At 36.7% G+C, this 21,282-nt stretch overlaps 1 protein-coding gene across 1 annotated transcript in view; it reads left to right on the top strand.

Moving 5' to 3' along the window:
* Positions 1–18,238, top strand: part of SPRED1 (sprouty related EVH1 domain containing 1) — a 65,563-nt gene extending 47,325 nt beyond the window's left edge. Inside the window, exons 3-6 of the mRNA XM_069858187.1 lie at positions 124–292; positions 1,522–1,571; positions 9,952–10,110; positions 16,467–18,238. Coding sequence (XP_069714288.1) covers positions 124–292; positions 1,522–1,571; positions 9,952–10,110; positions 16,467–17,126 — 1,038 coding nt within the window. The 3' untranslated portion in view covers positions 17,127–18,238. The remainder of the gene's footprint in view (positions 1–123; positions 293–1,521; positions 1,572–9,951; positions 10,111–16,466) is intronic.
* The last annotated feature ends 3,044 nt before the right edge of the window (positions 18,239–21,282 follow it).

The raw sequence follows: 21,282 nt of genomic DNA, 5'->3' as shown, positions 1-21,282 counted from the left end.
AAATTAAACAGACTTTTATCTGCCATGTGATATATGTTTTCAGGTAATACATGAAAACTACATTTTGTTCTCAAATTTTAAGTATTTGTCAGCGATGTCTTTTCTTTGTCTCCTTTCTGGAAGGTGGTCTTGGAATGCACGTTAAAGAAGGACCTCGTTTACAACAAAGTTACTCCTACTTTTTACCACTGGAAGATTGATGACAAAAAGTTTGGCCTCACATTTCAGAGTCCTGCTGATGCAAGAGCATTTGACAGAGGTATTCGGAGAGCAGTGGAGGATATTTCTCAAGGTACATATTTCAGGTGAAGGGGTTGGTGGGGCCAGGGAAGGGGAGGTGTCAAACAAGCTAAGTCAAAGCACTTTGCATAAATTTAATGCTGACAGTGTTTAAGGATGTGGATTGATCCATAACATATTGAGATTTTAGCAGTTTTTAAATACTACTTCTGACATAGCTGAAGTGCCATTCATATAAGTGTCTTAAATTGTTTCACAAACACTAATAAGGTAATTCCCTGAAACATCCCTTGCCTTGTTTTTTAGAGATGAAGAAATGGAGGAAGCTAGAGTGTTATAGTGTCTTACTTGGATCTTCTCCTCAGAAACTTGTTACAGCTTCTGTATTCTCAGAGGATAATCTATTGAGTTCTCTTTTTATCTGCTCCTACTTTGACATGATAGTTATATTTGTTTACCTGCAGCTGACAGAGTAGTTCTGAGGACAGGTTTATATAAGAAAATTTATTCTGATATGGCTAACTGGTTCCAAAGCTTCACTACCTCATGGAAACTAGGGAGCCAACAGAACATGATCATCAAGCCTCAATTCTGAGGTGAAAATATGATAAATGTATTGCTGGATGGGAGAGAATAAGTGTCTATGGAATGGAAAGAACAAGTCTTTCAGGATTGTAAAAAGTAACTCAAAGGGAGAAATTGAAACAAAATATTCATTACTATGATGTCCTGTAAATTTAGGGATTTAGTATGTGTTACCATATTAGCAAAGGGAGAAACATGTTTCTGGAGGGAAATGTTTTTTTGACATACTAGAATAACTTTATTTGAATTGTGCTGATATCATCTGCGAGAGAAATAATTAGAAAGCATATGAGTCTTTTTCTCTCTTAGGATCTTACATTTCCAGTATCTGCTGATTTATAGCAAAATATAGCACAGTGTGCCTTCATGCCAACCAAATGTATCTGCCTTTAATTTGCAAAGTGCTACAAGAAATATTCCATTGCTTCTAACTTCTGATGACACTTTGAAAATGCTTTTACAAGAAAGGTGTGAACAAGATAGAGGAGTGTGGGTGGGAATACTCAATATATAAAATTGGAATGTAGAAACTAATGGTACTTATTAAAATCAACTTGAAATACAATCATCTACTGGTTAAAAAATTAAACAAGCAATTTTTGTCATATAGCTGGATATTGAGGGATGGTGTTCACCAGAAGCAGCAAACTCATAAGTTAAGTAACCTTGTCTATTTTTTTTTTACCTCTTCTGTAGGTTATCCACCCGCCCAAAATGATGTTGAAGTGACAGAAGACTGCTTTCAAGTAAGTACTTAAATTTTTTAACTAATTATGCAGTTGTTTTTGGAAGAAATTGAATAGTTTTTTTTAATTTGTGAGAATAAGCAAAATAAGAGCAAGAACAAAATTGAGTTTGATGAAATAAGTTCCAGAAGAGTTATCTAGAAGACGTGCAATATTGTCTGTCCTACACAGAGTAGTCAGTATTTAATCAATAGGAGTTTGATTTTTCAAGTTTACAATGAATCTTCTGGTTTTGTGTCCTCTTTGAACTCATGGGAACATGGCATGTTCTCCTGGGAAAAAAAAACAGACGAGTTTGGAATCTTCTCTTACATGCACTTCCTGTTTGTTTTCCTAGATTTCACTCTGCAATGGTAGATGCTTCTAAAAGATACTGAGAGAGTAGTTAAAAGAATCTAGTCCAAACCAGGACAGTATTTCAGATAATTTTTAAAAAACTCACTGAAGATGAAGCCATGACTTGTTCAGATTCTAATTTTTCTTCATTCTTATTTGTACCATTCGATTTCTGCAGGTCATAATGGCATAAGGGGTAAAAACTTACCTCCAACTATTCTTCAGAGTTATAATACTTTACACAAATACCATATCAAGTACCATAACACTAATGTGTAGCACTGCCTGGTAATATCCAAGAATCTACATAATTAAGAAGCCAATATAAGCAAATATTATGGATGTACGTATATAGTAAATAATTGTAACATAACTTAGTAAAAACCTGTTTGTGTCTATGTGAGCTTGTCATCTCTTCTTTCCTATTTACAGTTTCAGGGAAAATCTTGACTTTATTCACACATACATTCAGTTTTCAGAGTGCAGATGTTTAAACTAATATGAAACTGATTTAGAAAAATGTTGACTCAGGGGTTCTAGTGACTATTCAGAAAATTGATAATATTACTAAGTGGTTTTTTGAGGGAAGGAGTTTTGTTATTTATGTGATACTAAATTCTTTATCAGTGTAGAGAAATGCAGCATAGAACTGCAACACAAAATCAAGAAAATTAGTAGCCTACTTTTGAAGATAGGAGTACAGTTCAAATTATGATATGAAACTGAATCTCAAGAATTGAGAAAGGATACTGCAATGCAGTGGCAGCGCAGCAGGGTCTTCTGATTTCTTTCCATTTTTTGGTAGCAGAAATGCATCTCAGTGTAAGAGTTGGCCATGCAAGCACCTGGTTTTCTTTATTTGTAGTGCTTTATTTTAAGGCGCTTCGAAGTAAAATTGCTATAAATATTAGATGCTTTGGATTTAAAATAGGAGTAAGATTTTGATAGGGTGGAGAAAATGTGTATCAAAGTTAATGCAATCCTTAGTCGGCTTTTAAAAGACTTGTTTAAACATGCTTTGTTGCAAAGATTAATAATTGAGCAATTTCTACAGGCCTAATGAGATTAGAGGAAACTAATGATCTCTTGATTATACTGCCTAGTTATTACTTTCCTATATAAGGACGCCAAAATTGAAGCATATATCTATGATTTTTTTATATTTACAAATTTTGTTATTGGGAAAGTGAAGAGAAGTATATTTACATCATCTATTCTATACAGATATGGATATATTTAGATGTGTAAATAGATGAGTTATATCTACTTTGTATTCCTTGTATTTTTTTAAAAAAAAATATATATTTTTTAAAAAACATTCTATGTACAACTTGCAGGTAATACTGTTCTGTTTAGTGCAAACTGCTGGTAGAATTATCTGCTACATTCCAGGCAGGAAAACATATTTCACTACTTCACTGTAACATGTATTGCTTAATTGTGAATTCATGCTGTGGATAGATGGCAAGAATTACCATTTTTCTAGAGGCGGAAAAAAGCTAGCCAAACTCTCACCATATCTTTGCATACCACAGTAAATAATATAAATAATTATACTAGAACTGCTTACTAATTACAATACCAGAAAAGGCGGGGGCTGAGGGGCAGGGAGAAGAATGCAAGGAAGGCTGAACCCGCCCTGGTTTAGCTATTCTTCATCTAAAGGTTTATGTATGAATAACAAATCCATAATTGTGGTGTGCTAATATAGAAAGGCTACAGCATTTGAGTTACGGACACCAGATCTGATCATCAAGTATGTCTTGGAAATACCTGACAGTGTACATTCCCCTCCAAAGGATTAATTCCTTACCTCCCTTCCAAGACTGATACTGTTGTAAGTGAAACTTGATATCCCAATATTTTTTTAACTTGAAAGACTGGTAAGACCATTTTGTTCAAAGATAAATGTATTGTGTATTCAAAGTCATGTTGACTTGTCCCCCCTTCGTCTCACTTCAGTGTAGATTGAAAGGCCTAATGATGGGTTTTTTTTCCTGGTGTTTATTCTATAAGCTGTATTTTTGAGTAAGTTTTGGAGCATGCCAAAGCATTTTAGAGTGTGGATAGACTGTTAAAGAGCAGGTTGATTGCTTCTGCATTTGGGCAATGAGATGTTGTAGTTTCGTCAGACCAATCTTCCAGAGTTGTAATTCATAACCTCTAAGGAATGAAGTACAAAAGATGAAGCAGTGGAGCTCCTCCATTTAATTAAGAATATTAAGTAGTCTTAAGTTGTTTCTAAAGTAACAGGCTATCAATAAGAGAAAAGGGTTATTTCACGCTTACTTTTTGTAGCATGTTTGTTAGTGCACTTAAATTTTTGTTTATGCTTGGTAGTAGCTATCAGATGTACTGGTATTCTTCAGTTTCATTTCTTTCTTCGTTAGTTAGTATGGTAGATAAAATCCCCAGGATGTCATCAAAGTACACTTGAAAATATTAACTTTATTAGGTCCTTGTCAATTACATCATCTGCTGTCCAGGTGTTTTGCCTGTGCTGTTCTAGTCATCTTACACAGCAGGAATCTGAGATTTAGTACATATTTGAAGTATGAATATAGTATGTACTTTGTATGTAAATTTCATTAACAGTGTATTTTGGGGGGCGGGGTTGTTTGTTTGTTTTTTAAATTAAGATGATTAGTGATGAAAACAGCAAAGTATGCTTCCAGGTTATTTTACTGGTTAGTTATGTTTAGTGCTACAGAAAGCAAATAAAGTGATCCAAATAAGATCAAAATACACAGCCTTCTGATCTAGTCAGTTGTACTGCTGTTAAATCTCCCGAAACTTCTCTGTGCAACTCTTAAATCCAAAAACTGAACTTTTCTCTTGTGCTTTCTGGGCTAGCATTTTGCTCACTATATTGTATTTTGGGTTACTAGACTTTTTGTTTTATATTTTTTTATGTTCTTTAAATAAAATCTCAAAGAGAACCTCTTACTAGAGATCAAATCTGTAATTTTAAGAAGACATAGCTTCATTAAAGCTTCTGTAGATGTTCTGTAGCTCAGAAATTACATTAAAATCTTAGTATTAAGAGAATACTCTCACTTATGGGTGTTCATACTTCCTTGTAAAGGTTGCTTAAGTGATTGCAATGACTATTAGTTGTTCAATGAACATTTCATATGCAAATTGTGCTTTTATATCTTATATCATTAAATAAGCCTTAGTGTTACTAGAGTAATTTCAAATAGAAATACACAAATGAGTTAATGCAGAGCTGTCTGACTTCCTGTAATGTTTGTAAATGGATCTTGGGAGTGTATATGTACTTATATGGAAATATACACTGAAAATCTGTTTTGGTAGGAGGTTTGGATTTTTTGGTATAAAACCAAGCATTCTGAATGCAGTAGACAAGCAGCCTGTTTAAGTCAGTTGGCTTGTTTGTTCAAAGATCAGGTCAGATTCTTTTCCTCTGCCAAATATAAACTTCTTGCTGTAAAACTCATCTAGTTTGACTGAAAAACTATAAAATTCAGGTTTGTGTTTTTCTTTTTTTTTTAACTTGGAAGTAAATCTACCGCAATGAAATCTAAAGCTTATACATTTGAAAGTATTTTTGCGTGGCTTTTGGATAGCAAAATGTGCAAGTCTTGCTTTTGGGAACTGAAAAATAGTGCAATTTAATCTTAATTTCTTTCAGGTTTTGTTGATTCAGCCATACCGTTGTTATTGATAAGCTACAAACTCATTTTAATAGTTGTAGAGTAATAAGGGGTAGAGCACTTAGACTTTTGAGTTTCTTATTCTTGACAGAAGGAAAAAACAGTTCAGCTTGTTCTTTAAGAAATAGATGCATTGAGGGCGTTGCCAGTTCAAAGGGGAAAAGGCCTGCAACTTACATACGTTTTAAGTGGTTTTGATAAAGAAAAGGAGTACATAAATGGTTCATGTGCCTCTTTGTAAATGCACTAATTAGTGACTATTCAATTTATACCTGTAATGAAATGTTCACACAGGTTTTATTTTACAAAAATAACTTGATATTGTGACTTTTAAGGAAACTGGAAATAATTTACACTTGGGACTGTACTATTTGCATGGAGAAGAAAATACTATGTGATAAAACACTAAAGATTAGCAATATTTAGTACACATAACAGATTCCTTACGTGTAGTTAATAGAACTAAAATTAACACTAATATATATTAAAATAAATGTAATAATATATTGTGCTAAAATAGTTTAGTTTTGTTAAGGTTTTTTGTGGAGTAGTATTCAAAAAAGAGAAGGAGATACATATATATATATATCGCCAGTATTCCCAATAACCTGTTTACACCTCGTTCTCTCTTATTTCCTCAGCGTTATGCTTGGTGTTTTAATTTATTAGTTCCTTCCTTGGAATCCCTAAAACCTTGAGTATGCTTTATATATTCAGGTTGAACAGCCGTGGAAGAGAGAGGCATGTCAAATGCCTTTTTTTCTTTAAAATTTACAAAACATTCAGAGTAATCTAGGTAATATTTCAGTCCATGTCAGAAATACATACCAGATTGTAGTAAGTTTCTTTGCCAAATATAAAAGCAGTGGCTCCATCAGTTTTGGAAGGAGCTAAAACAGAAGAAGGTTATTCAGATGTTCTTGAAACTTGTATAATTTCTTCACAATTAAAAAATTAAGGAAAAAACACTTAAACTCCTCTTGTGTGGGTTAACATCAAACAGCAGATTTTCGGGTCTCATGGGAAGTAAATAGAAGAACTGGGATGCAACGGAAATGTGGTCTCTAATCCATCCTTCTGTGTAATCATTAAACTTTCTTAGAGCAGAACATTTTTAACAATGTTTGCAGAACAATGTTGAATTCTCTCCCAAACTTAACTCTGGCAAACTGAGAGAAGTAAGGAGAAAAAATTTGAAGAAGAAGAGAAGTTCAGTCTGGTTTTCATTTTCTCTACAGCTGTCATCTGGCTTTGAATTCTGCTGGAGAGCTGCAGCTGGAGTCATTTTATTGCTTTACCCAGCATCCTTTTGCCTGCGTGCACAGAAATGTTTTAGTAGTCTTGGAAAAAAATTCAGAGTATCTCTTAGCAACCATAGGACAGTAATTATTATACCAGCAGCTGGGAGCAAACCAGATTTCCGTTGTGCATTAAAAACTGGCGTGGGTTACTTTACAGATGATACTGAATAACCTATGCCAGTACTGTACTTTGCAGGCTGTGGTTAAAGGATATTGAATGTGGGCGGTGTAATTGCTTGGGACAGTAGAAAAGGGGAATGTGTGCGTCTGTTTGCGTGTAAAATTCAGTATACTTAATATACCATGCTTAGCTCTTGTGGAAAACTTTACATGTTTGCTTTTTACTTACATGCATTTTCAATACCATAGCATTTTTGTTTCTGAGTTCTCTCCCTTCAGGTTGTCAGCATTTCCATTATAAATGTGGGGTTTCAGGTGTTTATGACCTTGTCATAAAATATCACATTGGAGCAGGAAGTGTTATCCAGAGAAAGCCATTTTGATTCTAATAAATGTGGTTTGGCTGCATCTAAACTATCAGTTCAATTAAAAATACAGAGTTCAGAATATTAATCTGGCATTTCTGTAGTTCTGTACAGTGCATATTTATAGACTAGATAATGTCATAACTGACCTGCTCACTTTTCGTTTTCCATGAATACCAGAAGTTAGGCTGTAGTCCACTTGTAGCTTCTAGGTTTGTAGACTGAATGTTGTGATTTCCAAACAGCTCTTAGGAGTTCTTGCCTTACAAAGGTCAAATGCTTTTCCCTGTCTCTTGCCACCTCCAAATTTCTCCTTGATGTCAATTATCTTGAATTGTGGTGTCTGTGTTGGAATTTTATAGAAGTATTCCTTTATAATTGTTGTGTGTAGAGCACAAGGGCTTGCTTTAAGATTAAGGTTTATATTTCATAGATCAGTATCAGGTACTGCTAGTTAGCACTGTAATAGATGATCAGTGCCTGTACACTTTATTAGATGCAGTCCCTCTTGATTGCCAAGGTGAGTGTGTGTGCCTGTGTGAGCATGTGTATGTGTCCTTTTTAATCTGTAGTGTAGATAGTTTATTTCTGAAGGAAAAACGTATGAATCACCTGCAGGGACAGGAAACAATGTAGGCTGTTCCGGATCTCACGCAGGGATAAGGACTATCTTGTGGATAGTATGTATTTTTTTTCCCTGGGAAACAAAGTGTAGTGGTTCTTGCTGCTATCATCCCTCTCCCTAGAGCACTCAAATTGATAATATCGGGAGGAGAGGAGGCAAGGTAGTGTTTAGCACTGTGGTTTCTGTAAAATGGCTTCTAGCTGTTAAGTGTGTTCCTAGTTTAAATAGTTTCTGCTTGTAAGCATTTATAACATTGCTCAAACAAAAAATAGTTTTAGGCATTTCTTCCTCATTCTGAATGCAGCTCTCCTGTGGTTTGAACCAGTGTTTTTGAAGCTTTTTATGTCATTGGGCAATGTACCTGCAGGAGTACCTCCTGCTAGGAAGACGTTTGATACTGCACTAATATTTGATGCTTTTTGCTTTTAAACTAAGTATGCATCCATGAAATCTAACTCTTGCCAATCATTTCAATGTTTCTTATGTATTCCTTTCCCAGCAGCTTTTGACCATAAAACTTAATTTTGACAGTAGCAGGGTTGATTGCCTAGTACTATAGTCATGTCCAAGGATCTGCAAAAAGTACTTTTTTCTGGAGTTTTGCTTGTCTTCAAAATGTTTCAGTGGAACTCTAGCCTGATTGAGCTATTGTCTTTCGTGGGATGTATGCTCTCTAACATTAATTAAAGCTGATCATTAATTGATTATTAATTCTAATGTTTTTTGCACTCACAGTGCTTGTGAACATAAAAATTATTAGATATATGATGATTTTCTTTCCCCCAAAGATCAGCTACGGAACATCTGCTTCCACTTTAGCCCGATGCCTTAGAACTTGATACGTTACGCTTTTGTGTATGAGGTGCTAATGTAATCCCAGAATAAGTTCCTTAAGTATTTTGAGAAATGAAAACTAATGATTCAGTGTTAAGTACTAACCTGCCAAAACTTCAGGTTTGCCTCTGCTTCAGTAGTTTTCTGCAGTATTTTTATTTTTTCCCTTTTATTTTTTTTTCTTAATACATACAAATCTTTGTAATAAAACTGAAACATCCTCATTGCTGGAAGTTGATGATGCCAGAATTTTCTCAGTGCTATCAGATGATGACAGTCAGTTAACTTCACAGCGTCTCTCAATACAAACAAAATGTTGTACGGTACATTTTCTTGGTGACCCAGTGGGATTTATATCAATATTCTTTACTGTATCTTAACTATATCACAGTCAGTTAAGCTTAAAGAACAAGAACTGTTTGGTTTTCTGTTATTTTCAGAAAGTGGATCATCTCACAAGCCAACATTCCACCCAAACATACTTCCTCTTCCTTATTCTGAGCAGCACACATCCTGCAGATATCTCATTATATGTTGCCACATGGTCTCATCTTTGTATCAAATTGCTTGCTATAACCATGAATTCAAAAAAACAGTCATTAGTTGTTTAATACACATGCTGTAATTAGATATTTTAATTGAGCGAGTATATGTTAAAACTGACTTTGTCAGCTGATCTGTTAAACAATTTTGCTTTTAATTTATTAAAACGTCTGACTAGCTTTTGCCTTATTAGTCTCAGAAATATTTTCCTCCAATATTTTTAAACATTGGCAGTCTCGTGGGTAGATAGGGAAAATATAATCTTAGAGACTGGGCTAATCTCTCCTTCCTTAAAGAAGTTCCTCAGTCAGATTTGGCAAGTGAGTTACAAGGACATGTGTCTCTAATACCTAAGTTATGTATGGTTTGCAGCAAAGGAATTCTTATTTTTCAAGGCTGGTCCATACTAAAGAAAATACTTGCCTACTTACAAGTACTTTAAAATTGTGGATTTAAAAATACTTGTATCTATAGATGCCTCTAATATATTGTATAGAACATTAATGTATGTATGAATCTGCTTTTGGTGTGGTTTTGTATAAATGCAAAGTCATTTCAAGAGAGTTCTTATTGTTCTAGGCTACTCAAGAAAGTTCGTCAGGTTCATTAATGAAAGATCACCTTTTCCAACATGAAACTTTAGTAACCAGTGAACCTTACAACAGTGCAAATTTAAGGCCTTCAGCACTTGAGGATATCAACACCAGGAGAGCCTGTTTCCCTAGTCAACCTAACCAGGTAAGACTACCAATAAAAGAAGCAATTCTTACTTTGCTTGCTGCGTTAACAGTGTAGTATGTAATTTCTAACAAGAAAGCAATTTTATTCTAAGTCCCTGTATGTAGTATTATACTCTCAACTTGTTGAAATGATAAGCATAAGCTCTGCATTATTATGGCAGAGGTAAAGCTTTATGAAGGCACTTAGCTATGTTGTGGTGCAGCAGACTACGTGAATAAATCTTTCACTTTCTTTGAAGTCAGATTTCTATATCAGCAGCCTTGTAAAGCTGTTTGAATTTGTTCAGAATATGTTAATGGGCCATGAGCTCAATCTCGGTTACATGTATACTAATACAGTCTTAATCAGAAATATTAAAAAGTATCTTTAAAATTGATATCTTGGATGCATTACACAGTGGGACACATCTACTAAATATTTTTAGTGAAACATTGTTTATGCTTTCTAACTGTCTATTAAACTAAAATACTGAACAGAAAGCAAAATAGTGTATCAGTTATGTGTGGAAAGTATTAAACTATTGGTAAACAGATACTTAAACCAGAAAGAAACCCACTAATGTGAACAAGGCTGACACACAGAAGTTTTTAAAAGAGGGCATATTTATAGAACATTATTTTTGTTCTGTTTGTGAAGAGGTATGTTTTCTTCTCTCTTTCCATTTGCTTAGAATAATAATAGGTGCGTGATTAGATTATTGCAGTGAACACTTATTGGCTACAGTAACCAGTGATAAAACCAGGGATAAACCCCCTCCCACTGTAGAGGAGGATCAGGTTCGTGACCACCTGAAGAACCTGAACATTTGTAAGTGTATGGGACCTGATGAGATACATCCTAGAGTCCTGAGGGAATTGGCGGATGTGATTGCCAAACTGCTCTCCATGATATTCAAAAAGTCAAGGCAATCAGAAGTCCCTGGTGACTGGAAGAAGGGTAACATTGTGCCCATTTTTAAAAAGAGCAGAAAAGACGACCCTGGGAACTGGCCAACCTGTCAGCCTCACCTCTGTGCCTGGGAAGATCATGGAAAGATCCTCCTAGAAGCTATGCTAAAGCACATGGGGGACATTGAGGTGATTAATGGCAGTCAGCACAGCTTCGCCAGGGGCAAATCCTGTATGATCCACTTAGTGGCTTTCTATGATGGTGTAACTGCGACAATGGACATGGGAAAACCAACAGATGTGATCTGTCTAGACTTCCGTAAAGCCTTTGACACAGTCCCTCACGACATTCTTCTTTCTAAATTGGAGAGATACAGATTTGATGGGTGGATGGCATGGTGGACAAGAAACTGATTGGATGGTCATATTCAGAGAGTAGTGGTCAATGGCTCAAAATCCAGCTAGAGATCCATGAGAAGTTGTGTCCCTCAGGGGTCCATACTGGTACCAGTGCTGTTTAATATCTTCATCAATGATATTGACAGGGAGATTGAGTGCACCCTCAGCAAGTTTGCAGATGATGCCAGGCTGAGTGGTGTAGTTCCTACACCAGAAAGGCAGGATGTCATCCAGAGAGACCTGGACAGGCTGGAGAAGTGGGCCTGTGTGAACCTCATGAGGTTCAGCAGTGCCAAGTGCAAGGTCCTGCTCCTGGCTTGGGGCAGTCCCTGTTTTCAGTACATGATGGGGGATGATGTGATTGAGAGCTGCCCTGCAGAGAAGTACTTCGGGGTGCTGGTCGACGAGAAGCTTGACATAAGCCGGCAGTGTGCACTTGCAGCCCAGAAGTCCAACTGTATCCTTGGCTACGTCAAAAGAAGCATGGCCAGCAGGTCGAGGGAAGTGATTCTGCCCCTCTATTCGTCTCTTGTGAGACCTCATCTGGAGTACTGTGTCCAGTTCTGGAATCCTCAACGTAAGAAGCATATGGAGTTGTTGGAACGGGTCCAGAGGAGGGCTACAAAGATGATCAGAGGGCTAGAGCACCACCCATACAAGGACAGGCTGAGGGAGTTGGGCTTGTTCAGCTTGGAGAAGGCTCCGAGGAGGTCTTATAGTGACCTTACAGCACCTGAAAGGAGCCTACAAGAAAACTGGAGAGGGACTATTCATAAAGGCTTGTGGTAACAGGATGAGGGGGGAAAGGGTATGAACTGGAGAAGGGCAGATGTAGATTAGACATTATGAAGAATTTCTTTACCATGAGAGTGGTGAGACACTGGAATAGGTTACCAAGGGAAGCTGTGGCTGCCCCATCCCTGGAGGTGTTCAAGGCCAGGTTGGGTGGAGCCTTGGGTAACCTGATCTAGTGGGATGTCCCTGCCAGGGGGATTGGAACTAGATGATCTTTAAGGTCCCTTCCAACACTAACTAGTCTATGATTTTATGATTCTATGTGTGTGCTTAGTCTTCATCAGGTTATAAAATTGAAGTAGCTTAAACTGCATGTGTGTTTTAAGAGCACGTATAGATTTTGCTACTGAGGAAATTATAATTTAAGCTCTGGTATACCAGGTAGTGTCTGTCTGATAGAAATTAAGTAGGATTTTCTTTGCTAGAAAAGTGCTAGAATTCATTTCTTATAGACTGAATTTCATAGAGATTCCATGGATATTGAAGTAGCTATTCTTTAAAATATTTTTCTTGTAGTGTAGCACTATCTGCAGTTTTGTTTCAATTGCATATAAATAAGTTGCAACTTTCTTACTGTACTCAAGTCAGATAGCTTAAGAAGTACGTGGAAAACAAAAGAAGTGATTAATGACAGTTCAGATCTTTACCTGTAATGCTTTGTTAATAAAAAGTACCCAAGTTCTTCAGCTTTTGGTACACTGATGTGTGTTTAACTTAAATCTGGTACTTGGCAATGATATATTCAGCAGTCTGTGTCCTCATATAGTGGTGCTGCAGGCCGAGCAACTAGTCAGATGTAGCTTTTTGAGGACACACAGTGAAGACAACAGTACTGAACAAATGTCTGTGCCTTGTTTAAAGGTGCCTCCCTTCAAGGAAGGTGTAATACTAGTGAGTTCAGTTATGTCAACAAAAATTTTCTGCTTAATTTCCAGTTGTCTAATTATGTTCATAATAAGATTCTCCATGGAATTTCAGTTGGCTGTATTATTCTTTCTCCTTTCCTTGTTCAGCTGTTACCCAGCAATAGCACTTGTACTGAGTTACAATAGAGGACTCGTGCATTATTCTCAATGAATTTTACTGGTATTGGTACCTAACTGAATCTGGATTGCATATTCTTAAGGTTTTGTCTATCTCACACTTTATATCCCATTAAACAGCCAGTATGTAAGCAGTTTGTAAATCTTTTCCGACATTTCTCCTGTTTCACTTTTCCCCAGCATTTTCCACTTCCTTCTTAAAGATTGAATTCTTAATATAAGTTGCGTTAAGAACGTAATGCTGGCTTGCTTGTAACGTGTCAGACCTAAAGCATTTTATTAGGAGCTTTGCTGGGAACTTGGGAAAAAAAGAAATTAGTTCTATGTATGTGTTGTGTTCTGATCAAAAAAAAAATAAAAAGCCTTCAGAGACTGAGGAGAGATCAGATTTTAGTTAGAATTTTTAGTGATATTTAATGGCTGTTAGCTGTCTAGAGGATGGAAGGTCGAAGGTGGGTTTGTGATTTGAGGTTTTGGAGTTATTCTTTTAAACACTGGGGTTTATTTAGTGTCTTAAATGTACGTGTAGTATTCTGTATGGACAGAGGGGTAAGGATCCCTTACGCGCGTAACATACTGAATTATAGTGACATTTTTTTATGCTTTTTTCCTGAAATAAATTTAGCTGTTGACTGTTAAATAAAGCCAATTATCCACAGCTACTTATTGATCCTAAAAGAATAGGCCCTTTCTCCTGTTTGAAAACACAATAAAGTTGAGAAGCACTCTGCTTTTTTAAGCAAAGGAGAGGCCTAACTGCTTGCATCAAAGGCTGGGGAAGTATGGAAGTGCAGCGGTAGTAGCTAAATAGGACATAAACTTGCTTCACCGTGTATCCTTCAGATCTTGTGGAAGTCCAGCTACATGGCTTGGAGCCAAGGAAAAACATTCTCCTTGTTAGCATACTCCAGTTGAAACTCCCAGGGCAAAGCAGCTCTAATTACAGTTCTGTACTTAAAATATGTCACTCAAGGATTATCAAGCAGGGAAGTAATGGTTAGAGCAGGCTACAGATATTCTTACATAATCAGAAGCTGACGTATTTTAAGAAGCTGTTCCTTCCTCTTCCACAGCTGCCTTCCCTCTTCCCTCCTCTGCCTCCTACTGCAAAACCAGGGCTTGCAGACTTCAGTGTAGTAGGAGCATACACACGTGCAAAGTGAAATAGAAGCATGTTAACTAAAAACATTGTTTTCAGTAGTGCATGGTTTCACACTGCAACAGACTAAGAACACGCAGTTCAGCTGTTGTCCTAGGCTATGGAACGGTGACATATTGAGTCTTATGAATTTGATCAGTACTGATAAGGTAAATGCTCTCAAAACAACAACGGTAATGCTAAAGATGCATTCCCAAATAATTCATGATTCGATGAGAATTTGTAAGGCTCTTTGTTTAGGGAGTGATCCCCCCACCCCCCAGTTACTTTGGTGAAATGGTGACAGGCTGCACACTTGACAGGAGAAAAAGGCAGAATTTTACTTGAAGCTCACGTGTATTCTGGCTGCAATTACAATAGCCCTACAACACAGGGCAATAAAAGTCTGTCTGTAGGGCAGGGATACTGGGACATACTGAGACTTCTGCATTTTTGGTGCACTTTCTCCTATTTTCCTTTCATACATATGTGCTAAATTTTTATCCTGTCATTATCTGTATGTTTTCTTGAAAGTCACATTTGACGTGATTGCAGTAATATTTAGTGGCTGTCCACTGTCATTTCATCCACTGTCTTACACTTATCTAGCGTCTGCCTTATTTCAGTTCAGATGTTTCAAATTTGCCACCTTCAGCAGCTTTTCATGGTCCCCTGCCCTGTTGTGATAAGAGAGAATAAATAGAATTCTATCTTGTCTTTCTGCTGTTTGTTTTGTATGTTTGGCATGTTCCTTCTTACTTGCTTTTTGAGGTAAAAGATCTTGAATTATGGTCAGTTCATTAGAAGTTGAGAATTTTAGAAGTACTTACGTGTTTGCCTGCTGGTGTCTTAAACTATAAAAAATTTAAGTAAAGTACTGCATATTAGAATTTAGAAGCCACTGTTATTGATCAGCCTAGTGACACTCTGTATGCAGGCTGGCAGGGAAGGCTCAGAGATAACACTTTGCAGCTGAGTATCTCCACCCATGGTATCTCATGGAGATGAAGATGATATATGTTCATTTGTGTCCTCGATATAACCGGGTCTGTGCTGTTGCCCACCAGGGCTGGTGGCCTTTGAGCATGCTGTCTCTCTGCACAGACACAGCCGCTTGTTCAGGGACTCGTTGAGGTGTTTCCCTGAAAGAGGCGAGATGAGGAGCGGCATCTCCCAGAGGCAGGAAAGCTCAGAGCAAGGAAAAGAGTTGGACATACACCTGTATCTGTGCATGTGACAGGGGACAGGAGAAGAGAAAATGGCCTCAAGCTCCACCAAGGGAGGTTTAGGCTGGACATTGGGAAAAAATTTTTCACAGGAAGGGTCATTGGGCACTGGCAGAGGCTGCCCAGGGAGGGGGCTGAGTCACCTTCCCTGGAGGGGTTTAAGGGACGGGTGGAAGAGGTGCTGAGGGACATGGTTTAGTGTTTGATAGGAATGGTTGGACTTGATGATCCGGTGGGTCTCTTCCAACCTGGTGATTCTGTGATTCTATGCTACTGAATTTTATTCTTCTTATGGTGAAATCCGTATTAGAATACGGCTTTGAGAATGAGTAACTAGTATTCAATACTCTTGTTGCAAAAGTGGAAGGAGTTTGAAAACTTCCAGCAGGAATGAAGGAAAGTTTTTTCCTAGATAACATGAGTAAATCAAAGTGGATATATCAAGGAGTTAATCCTAAAGCAGTGGTACATCACCAATGTGAAATCAGCAAATTCACGTTCGGTGTAATTCATCTGTGGAATTAATTGCCACTGTAAGATGTTAAAACCTGAATTTTGAGCATAATTCTAAGAACAGTATCAAGTTTTATGCAGATAACAAAATACCCAAAGGTTTTATGAGATACTAAAATATCAGGGAAGAATACTAAAGCTCATGGTCCTAATAGTCTGCAAGATGCTGATTACTGGGAGGAAGTCTGTAAATTGTACTAGTAAGAGAAGCGAGGCAGCTGCAATTCTAATCTTCAAGCAGCAGAGGAAAAAAAGTCTTGTTTTTTTTATTTTCTAACCTAAGTTTTACATTGTAGGTGGACATGAATTTGGGACTTCACTGTAGTAAACTTATCTTGCTTTCCTATTTCAGGTTCCGCTGAAGTCAATCAGACATGTTAGTTTTCAGGATGATGATGAAATTGTTAGAATAAACCCTCGTGACATTTTGATACGTCGTTATGCAGACTACAGGCATCCTGACATGTGGAAGAACGACCTGGAGAGGGATGACGCAGACTCGAATATACCATTTTCTAAATCAGACAGTAAAAAATCTGACTATTTATACCCATGTGGGGATGGAACTAAGTTGAATTCCCTGAAAGACTCAAAGAGTTCTGTGGTATTTAAAACTCAGCCTTCCTCATCAAAATTTAAAAACTCAAAAAGAAGAAAAGAGGATGGTGAGCGTTCCCGCTGTATATACTGCCAGGAAAGGTTTAATCATGAAGATAACAGCAGAGGAAAATGTCAAGATGCGCCAGATCCTATTAAAAGATGTATCTACCAAGTTAGTTGCATGCTTTGCGCAGAGAGCATGCTGTATCACTGCATGTCAGACTCTGAAGGAGATTTCTCTGATCCATGTTCATGTGACACTAGTGATGACAAGTTCTGCTTACGGTGGTTAGCACTGGTGGCACTCTCATTCATTGCTCCATGTATGTGCTGCTACCTCCCCTTGAGAGCATGCCATCACTGTGGTGAGGTATGTGGGTGCTGTGGAGGAAAGCATAAAGCTGCAGGATGAATCAGTCTTGTGCCAAACAGAGCTGAAAAATCTTTGTTTCCAGGAAGCATCTAACTTGGATTTGTGGAAGCTTTTTGGCAAGCTGAAGGGAATCTTCTTTCATGTAAGAGATGCTTGATGTGGAGGAAGCAACAAGACTTGTCAGACCTTGGCATTTTACAAGTGTTAGCCACGCCTATTTCCTTTGAGCGCGTGGCATTTGTTGCAAGTTGTGAAGGAGATTTTGCAAAGGAAAGCCTATTCTTATTATTGGCTATACAATGAGTATATAAACTATGATTATACTAAAAGGGATTAACTTTTGCCACTTTGTACATTCATGGTTTAGGTGAGGGGGCTCTTTTAAAAGGATTAAAACTTACCTGAGGGGAAATTTTAACTAAAAGTGCACTAGTGACAGTTGATTTAAGATTAAGAAAAGTTAATACTCGGCAAATGAGAGATGAAACTGATTTTAAGTGCAACTAAATCACTTATTGATAGTTTTTGGAAGTGACTTTATGTATAAATAACAAATGTTTATATTTAACTAAATGTGTAAGGTACGAATTATTTCATGTTAAACTTTCCTTCCCTCTGATATAGTAGGTATGGACCACACCTACTGTCACATTCCATGGTAGTATTTTAAATATTTAATTAGTTAATTTAGTTGCATTTTTATTCCAGATGGACAAATTGATATTTTCAAGTCCTGTTTCCCTTCAGCTACAGTTTGTGTTGAGTTGTATCCATACATTCAGATAATCTAAAAACCTTTAAAATATTAATTATTCTAGTCTGGAGTGACCAATATTTTTTTGTTAAGCACAGATGTAATTGTCTAAAATGTTCTTGTTAGAACATAACATTTATTTTTATATATAAATGACTTTGGTTTCAGCATAATAGCAAAAAGGAAGTTGTTTCTGTTGCTCAACCAGCAAGTTGTTTTCTTTTGGGGTGTCCTCCAAAAATACTTCATTGCATATTCAGATGTTTATTAAGCAAAAGGTACATTAAGGCAGTTGTAACAAATTGTCATCAGTGTTCTTGTTTATCCTTCTGTTAAACTAGGATCCTGTTCAGCTGTTTATCAAGTACTATGATTAAAACAAAAGATTAATAACAAAGTGAAATTGTATTCATTATTTTGAACTGCAACTTTTTCTTATTTGAACAGGCAAGACCAAAAGTACTGTGTGTTTTCTTCAAAAACAACAACAAAAGACTTAGCTTGAGAAATAAATTACAGCCCAGGCAAGTTTGGAGTGAACTTAATTGAGGAAATTTGGAGAGAGGATGGTGGAGGGAGGGAGAGAGGGTGTGTATGTGTATGTATGTGTATGTGCGGTGGTATATTATGTATGGTATTTGTTACAGCTTTGTACTTACTAAGTGTTTAACTTTCAGATAAGAATTAACCAATTAACCCATGGAGAATTTTTTAAAAATCACATGCTTTGCTTTATCATGAAGTAGGAAACATTTACTTCTTATTAAAGATACATAAAACACTAAAACCAGTCATAATTCATTAGCGAAGGTGCCTATTTGATAACTTGTCTGGGGTCAGAAAGACTGTCCTCGGTATACCCTTGTTATTAAACAAACAGAAATACTAATTGATTTTATAAGATTCACATGACCTACTGTTCTCACTTCCTATGCATTTAATTCAGTATATTTGATGTAATTTTTCTTTCTGCATGTATCAGTGCCCTTAATTTTCCTTTGTAGCCCAGAAGTAAAATGAGCAAGTGTATATAACATTGTAAAATACTTCTTAAAAGAAAACATTTATATTTATATTACAGCTTGACTTGACCACCTTGTGTACATAGATCATCTCAAAGTATTATTTCACATTGAAAAGAAGACAAATATATTGATAACTGTAGAAGTTACGGGAGAGCTTCTAGTTTTGTATTAAGAGTTGATTGGATTAAGTCCAAGAATATGACACAGTAGCAGCAGTCTTGGTTTTTACTGTTCATATCTTTGAAAGCTGCTACTCTGGTTGATTTTCATGCTTCACACATTTTCAGCTAAACTTGGTGGCCTAGAATAGACTGTTAACTTTAAAACAAATTTTGATAAAAAAATGGTGATAGTTTTCTACTGAAGGAGCAGAATTTAATATTTGTGAATGGTAGGTTCCTTATTCAAAGCGAAGAAAGGTATGAACAACATAAGAAAAGAACTTGCTGGCTGTATAGGCAAATGCTGTAGAATCATATTGTGTATATACTTCAGAAAGTAATGAGTTTAACAGTTTCCTCTGAGCACTATACAACATAGTAAAACTCCTGGTCCTGTACTGTATTTTATATGAAAAAAATATGGTTTAATATTTTTATCGAATGTTTGTGTTAATATTTTCACTTTGCATTTAAACACTTTGCTGCTAAAACGTTTTTACCATTTGCTTTCCTCTTTCAAGAACTTGATCCATCTAAAAAGGGTTACTGAACTGATGTACGTTCACTTTTTCTTCTTGTGCTGGAAGTGTCAGCCAGCGTGCCCAGTTTGAGAGTGACTAAAAGAACTGCAAGGATCCATGGTTACATAAGGGCTGGTTTTAGTAGGATGCACACGTACTTTGTCTCTGGAGTTGGGAGTCTTACCCACTGTTGCAGTTAGGAGGGGAGTAATAGAAGGTGGACATATAGTAAACCCATTCCAGAATGGGCTGTTATATTTTAGCCACACGTAATATTTATTCTGTCCCTTCTTAAATGATTTCCTTAAGCATTTGGGAAAAGAGAAATTTCTTCCTCAATCCGTACTCCTCCCCTCACCCTTAACATCAGAACTGTAGTTTGTCAGGCAAGTAGTAGCGGTGCTTTGTGTTCCTTGGAGGGGAGACCCAAGCCTTGGGACATCATCATTGGATATTAAGTCCCTTGTTTGTTGAAAGCCTCAGCTACCATGAAAATTAAGTATTTCCCCTTGAAAGTGCAGAAAGATGTTAAATGAAAACAGCAGTTGTGCACCATCTACTGGGGGAAAAACACTGAGCTGCATTCAGACACAGTATTTGATGACATAGTAAATTAGCTGGCTATCTGTGCACTACTTATGCTAGAGAAATATGTTAAGCTTTAGTTATGAATTTACAAAATAGTAATTTGGACTCTTACTTTGATTCTTTATCTCATCATGCTTCCAAAGTTTCATTATTAATGCTGATTGAAAGTAAAAAAGCTTCAACCATGTATTTTTTTAGGTTTAAAATAGTTACGATAGCCTATTACACAAAAGCATAAAAATCACAAATGCAGTGAAAATTCTTTAGATTCTGACACTGGGTTCATAAGGAAGATTCTTCTTCTATTTTTTTTTTCCCCTCACCTTGAAGTTCTTTCCCACAGCAAAGTGATGGAGTTTCCAGGTTCATGCAGCGAGAATCTGGCCTTTTGAGATACAAGTCAAGTTTTGAGTATGCACAGGTGAGTCTGTGTGCTCGCACATGTGATGCAGTAGTTGTGAAGGGTTTACCTACAGCTGTGTGCAAGATGAAAGCAATATTCTGCTAATAATCGACAATTACTATGGTAACTGTTCAGTAAACAGCAGCAAATGATGGCATAAAACTTGGATGCCTTTCCAGAGCTTATGTAAGGGATGCTCCAAACAGTCTTCACCATTGCAGTTTGCTCTAGAGAAACAAAGGTATTTTGAAGAATGTCTTAACTTTACATGTTGTAATATAATATTCTCATTTCAGATGTATTCTCTTCAGAATGATCTTTTCCTGTTTACCTGGAGGATAATGTTGAAGTCCCATGTAAATAATGCACAGGTTTAAATTAGACTTTAAATCTTTTCAGAGCTTCTGGCACAGTATGCAGCCAGTACAGCGATAGATTCATATTAATAAAATGAAGATGAAGAGTGGTGGCTGGCAGCAAAACAATAACTTCTAAAAGATGCCTTATGGTACTGTTAGTCCAGCAGCTGAGTGTATAAAACTTCCATTTCCTTCGTTGCATTGATAAATACAAGGAGGGGTTGAGGGGATCATTTGGGTTTCGATTTGGGTTTTTTTTTCCTGAAAGCTTATCTTTCTTAATTGCAAAAGTTGTGGTTTGTTTAAGAAATGAAGGCATTCAGTGAAGAAGCCTTCACATTCAGAGCTGCAGTATATGCTGTACAGAATTTTTCCTTCTTTCGC

The sequence above is a fragment of the Phaenicophaeus curvirostris genome, chromosome 5 (genome assembly GCF_032191515.1).
Source record: "Phaenicophaeus curvirostris isolate KB17595 chromosome 5, BPBGC_Pcur_1.0, whole genome shotgun sequence".
Taxonomy (NCBI): Eukaryota; Metazoa; Chordata; class Aves; order Cuculiformes; family Cuculidae; genus Phaenicophaeus; species Phaenicophaeus curvirostris.
The sequence above is the reverse complement of the archived record's forward strand: the minus strand, read 5'-3'. Positions and strand labels throughout refer to the sequence as shown.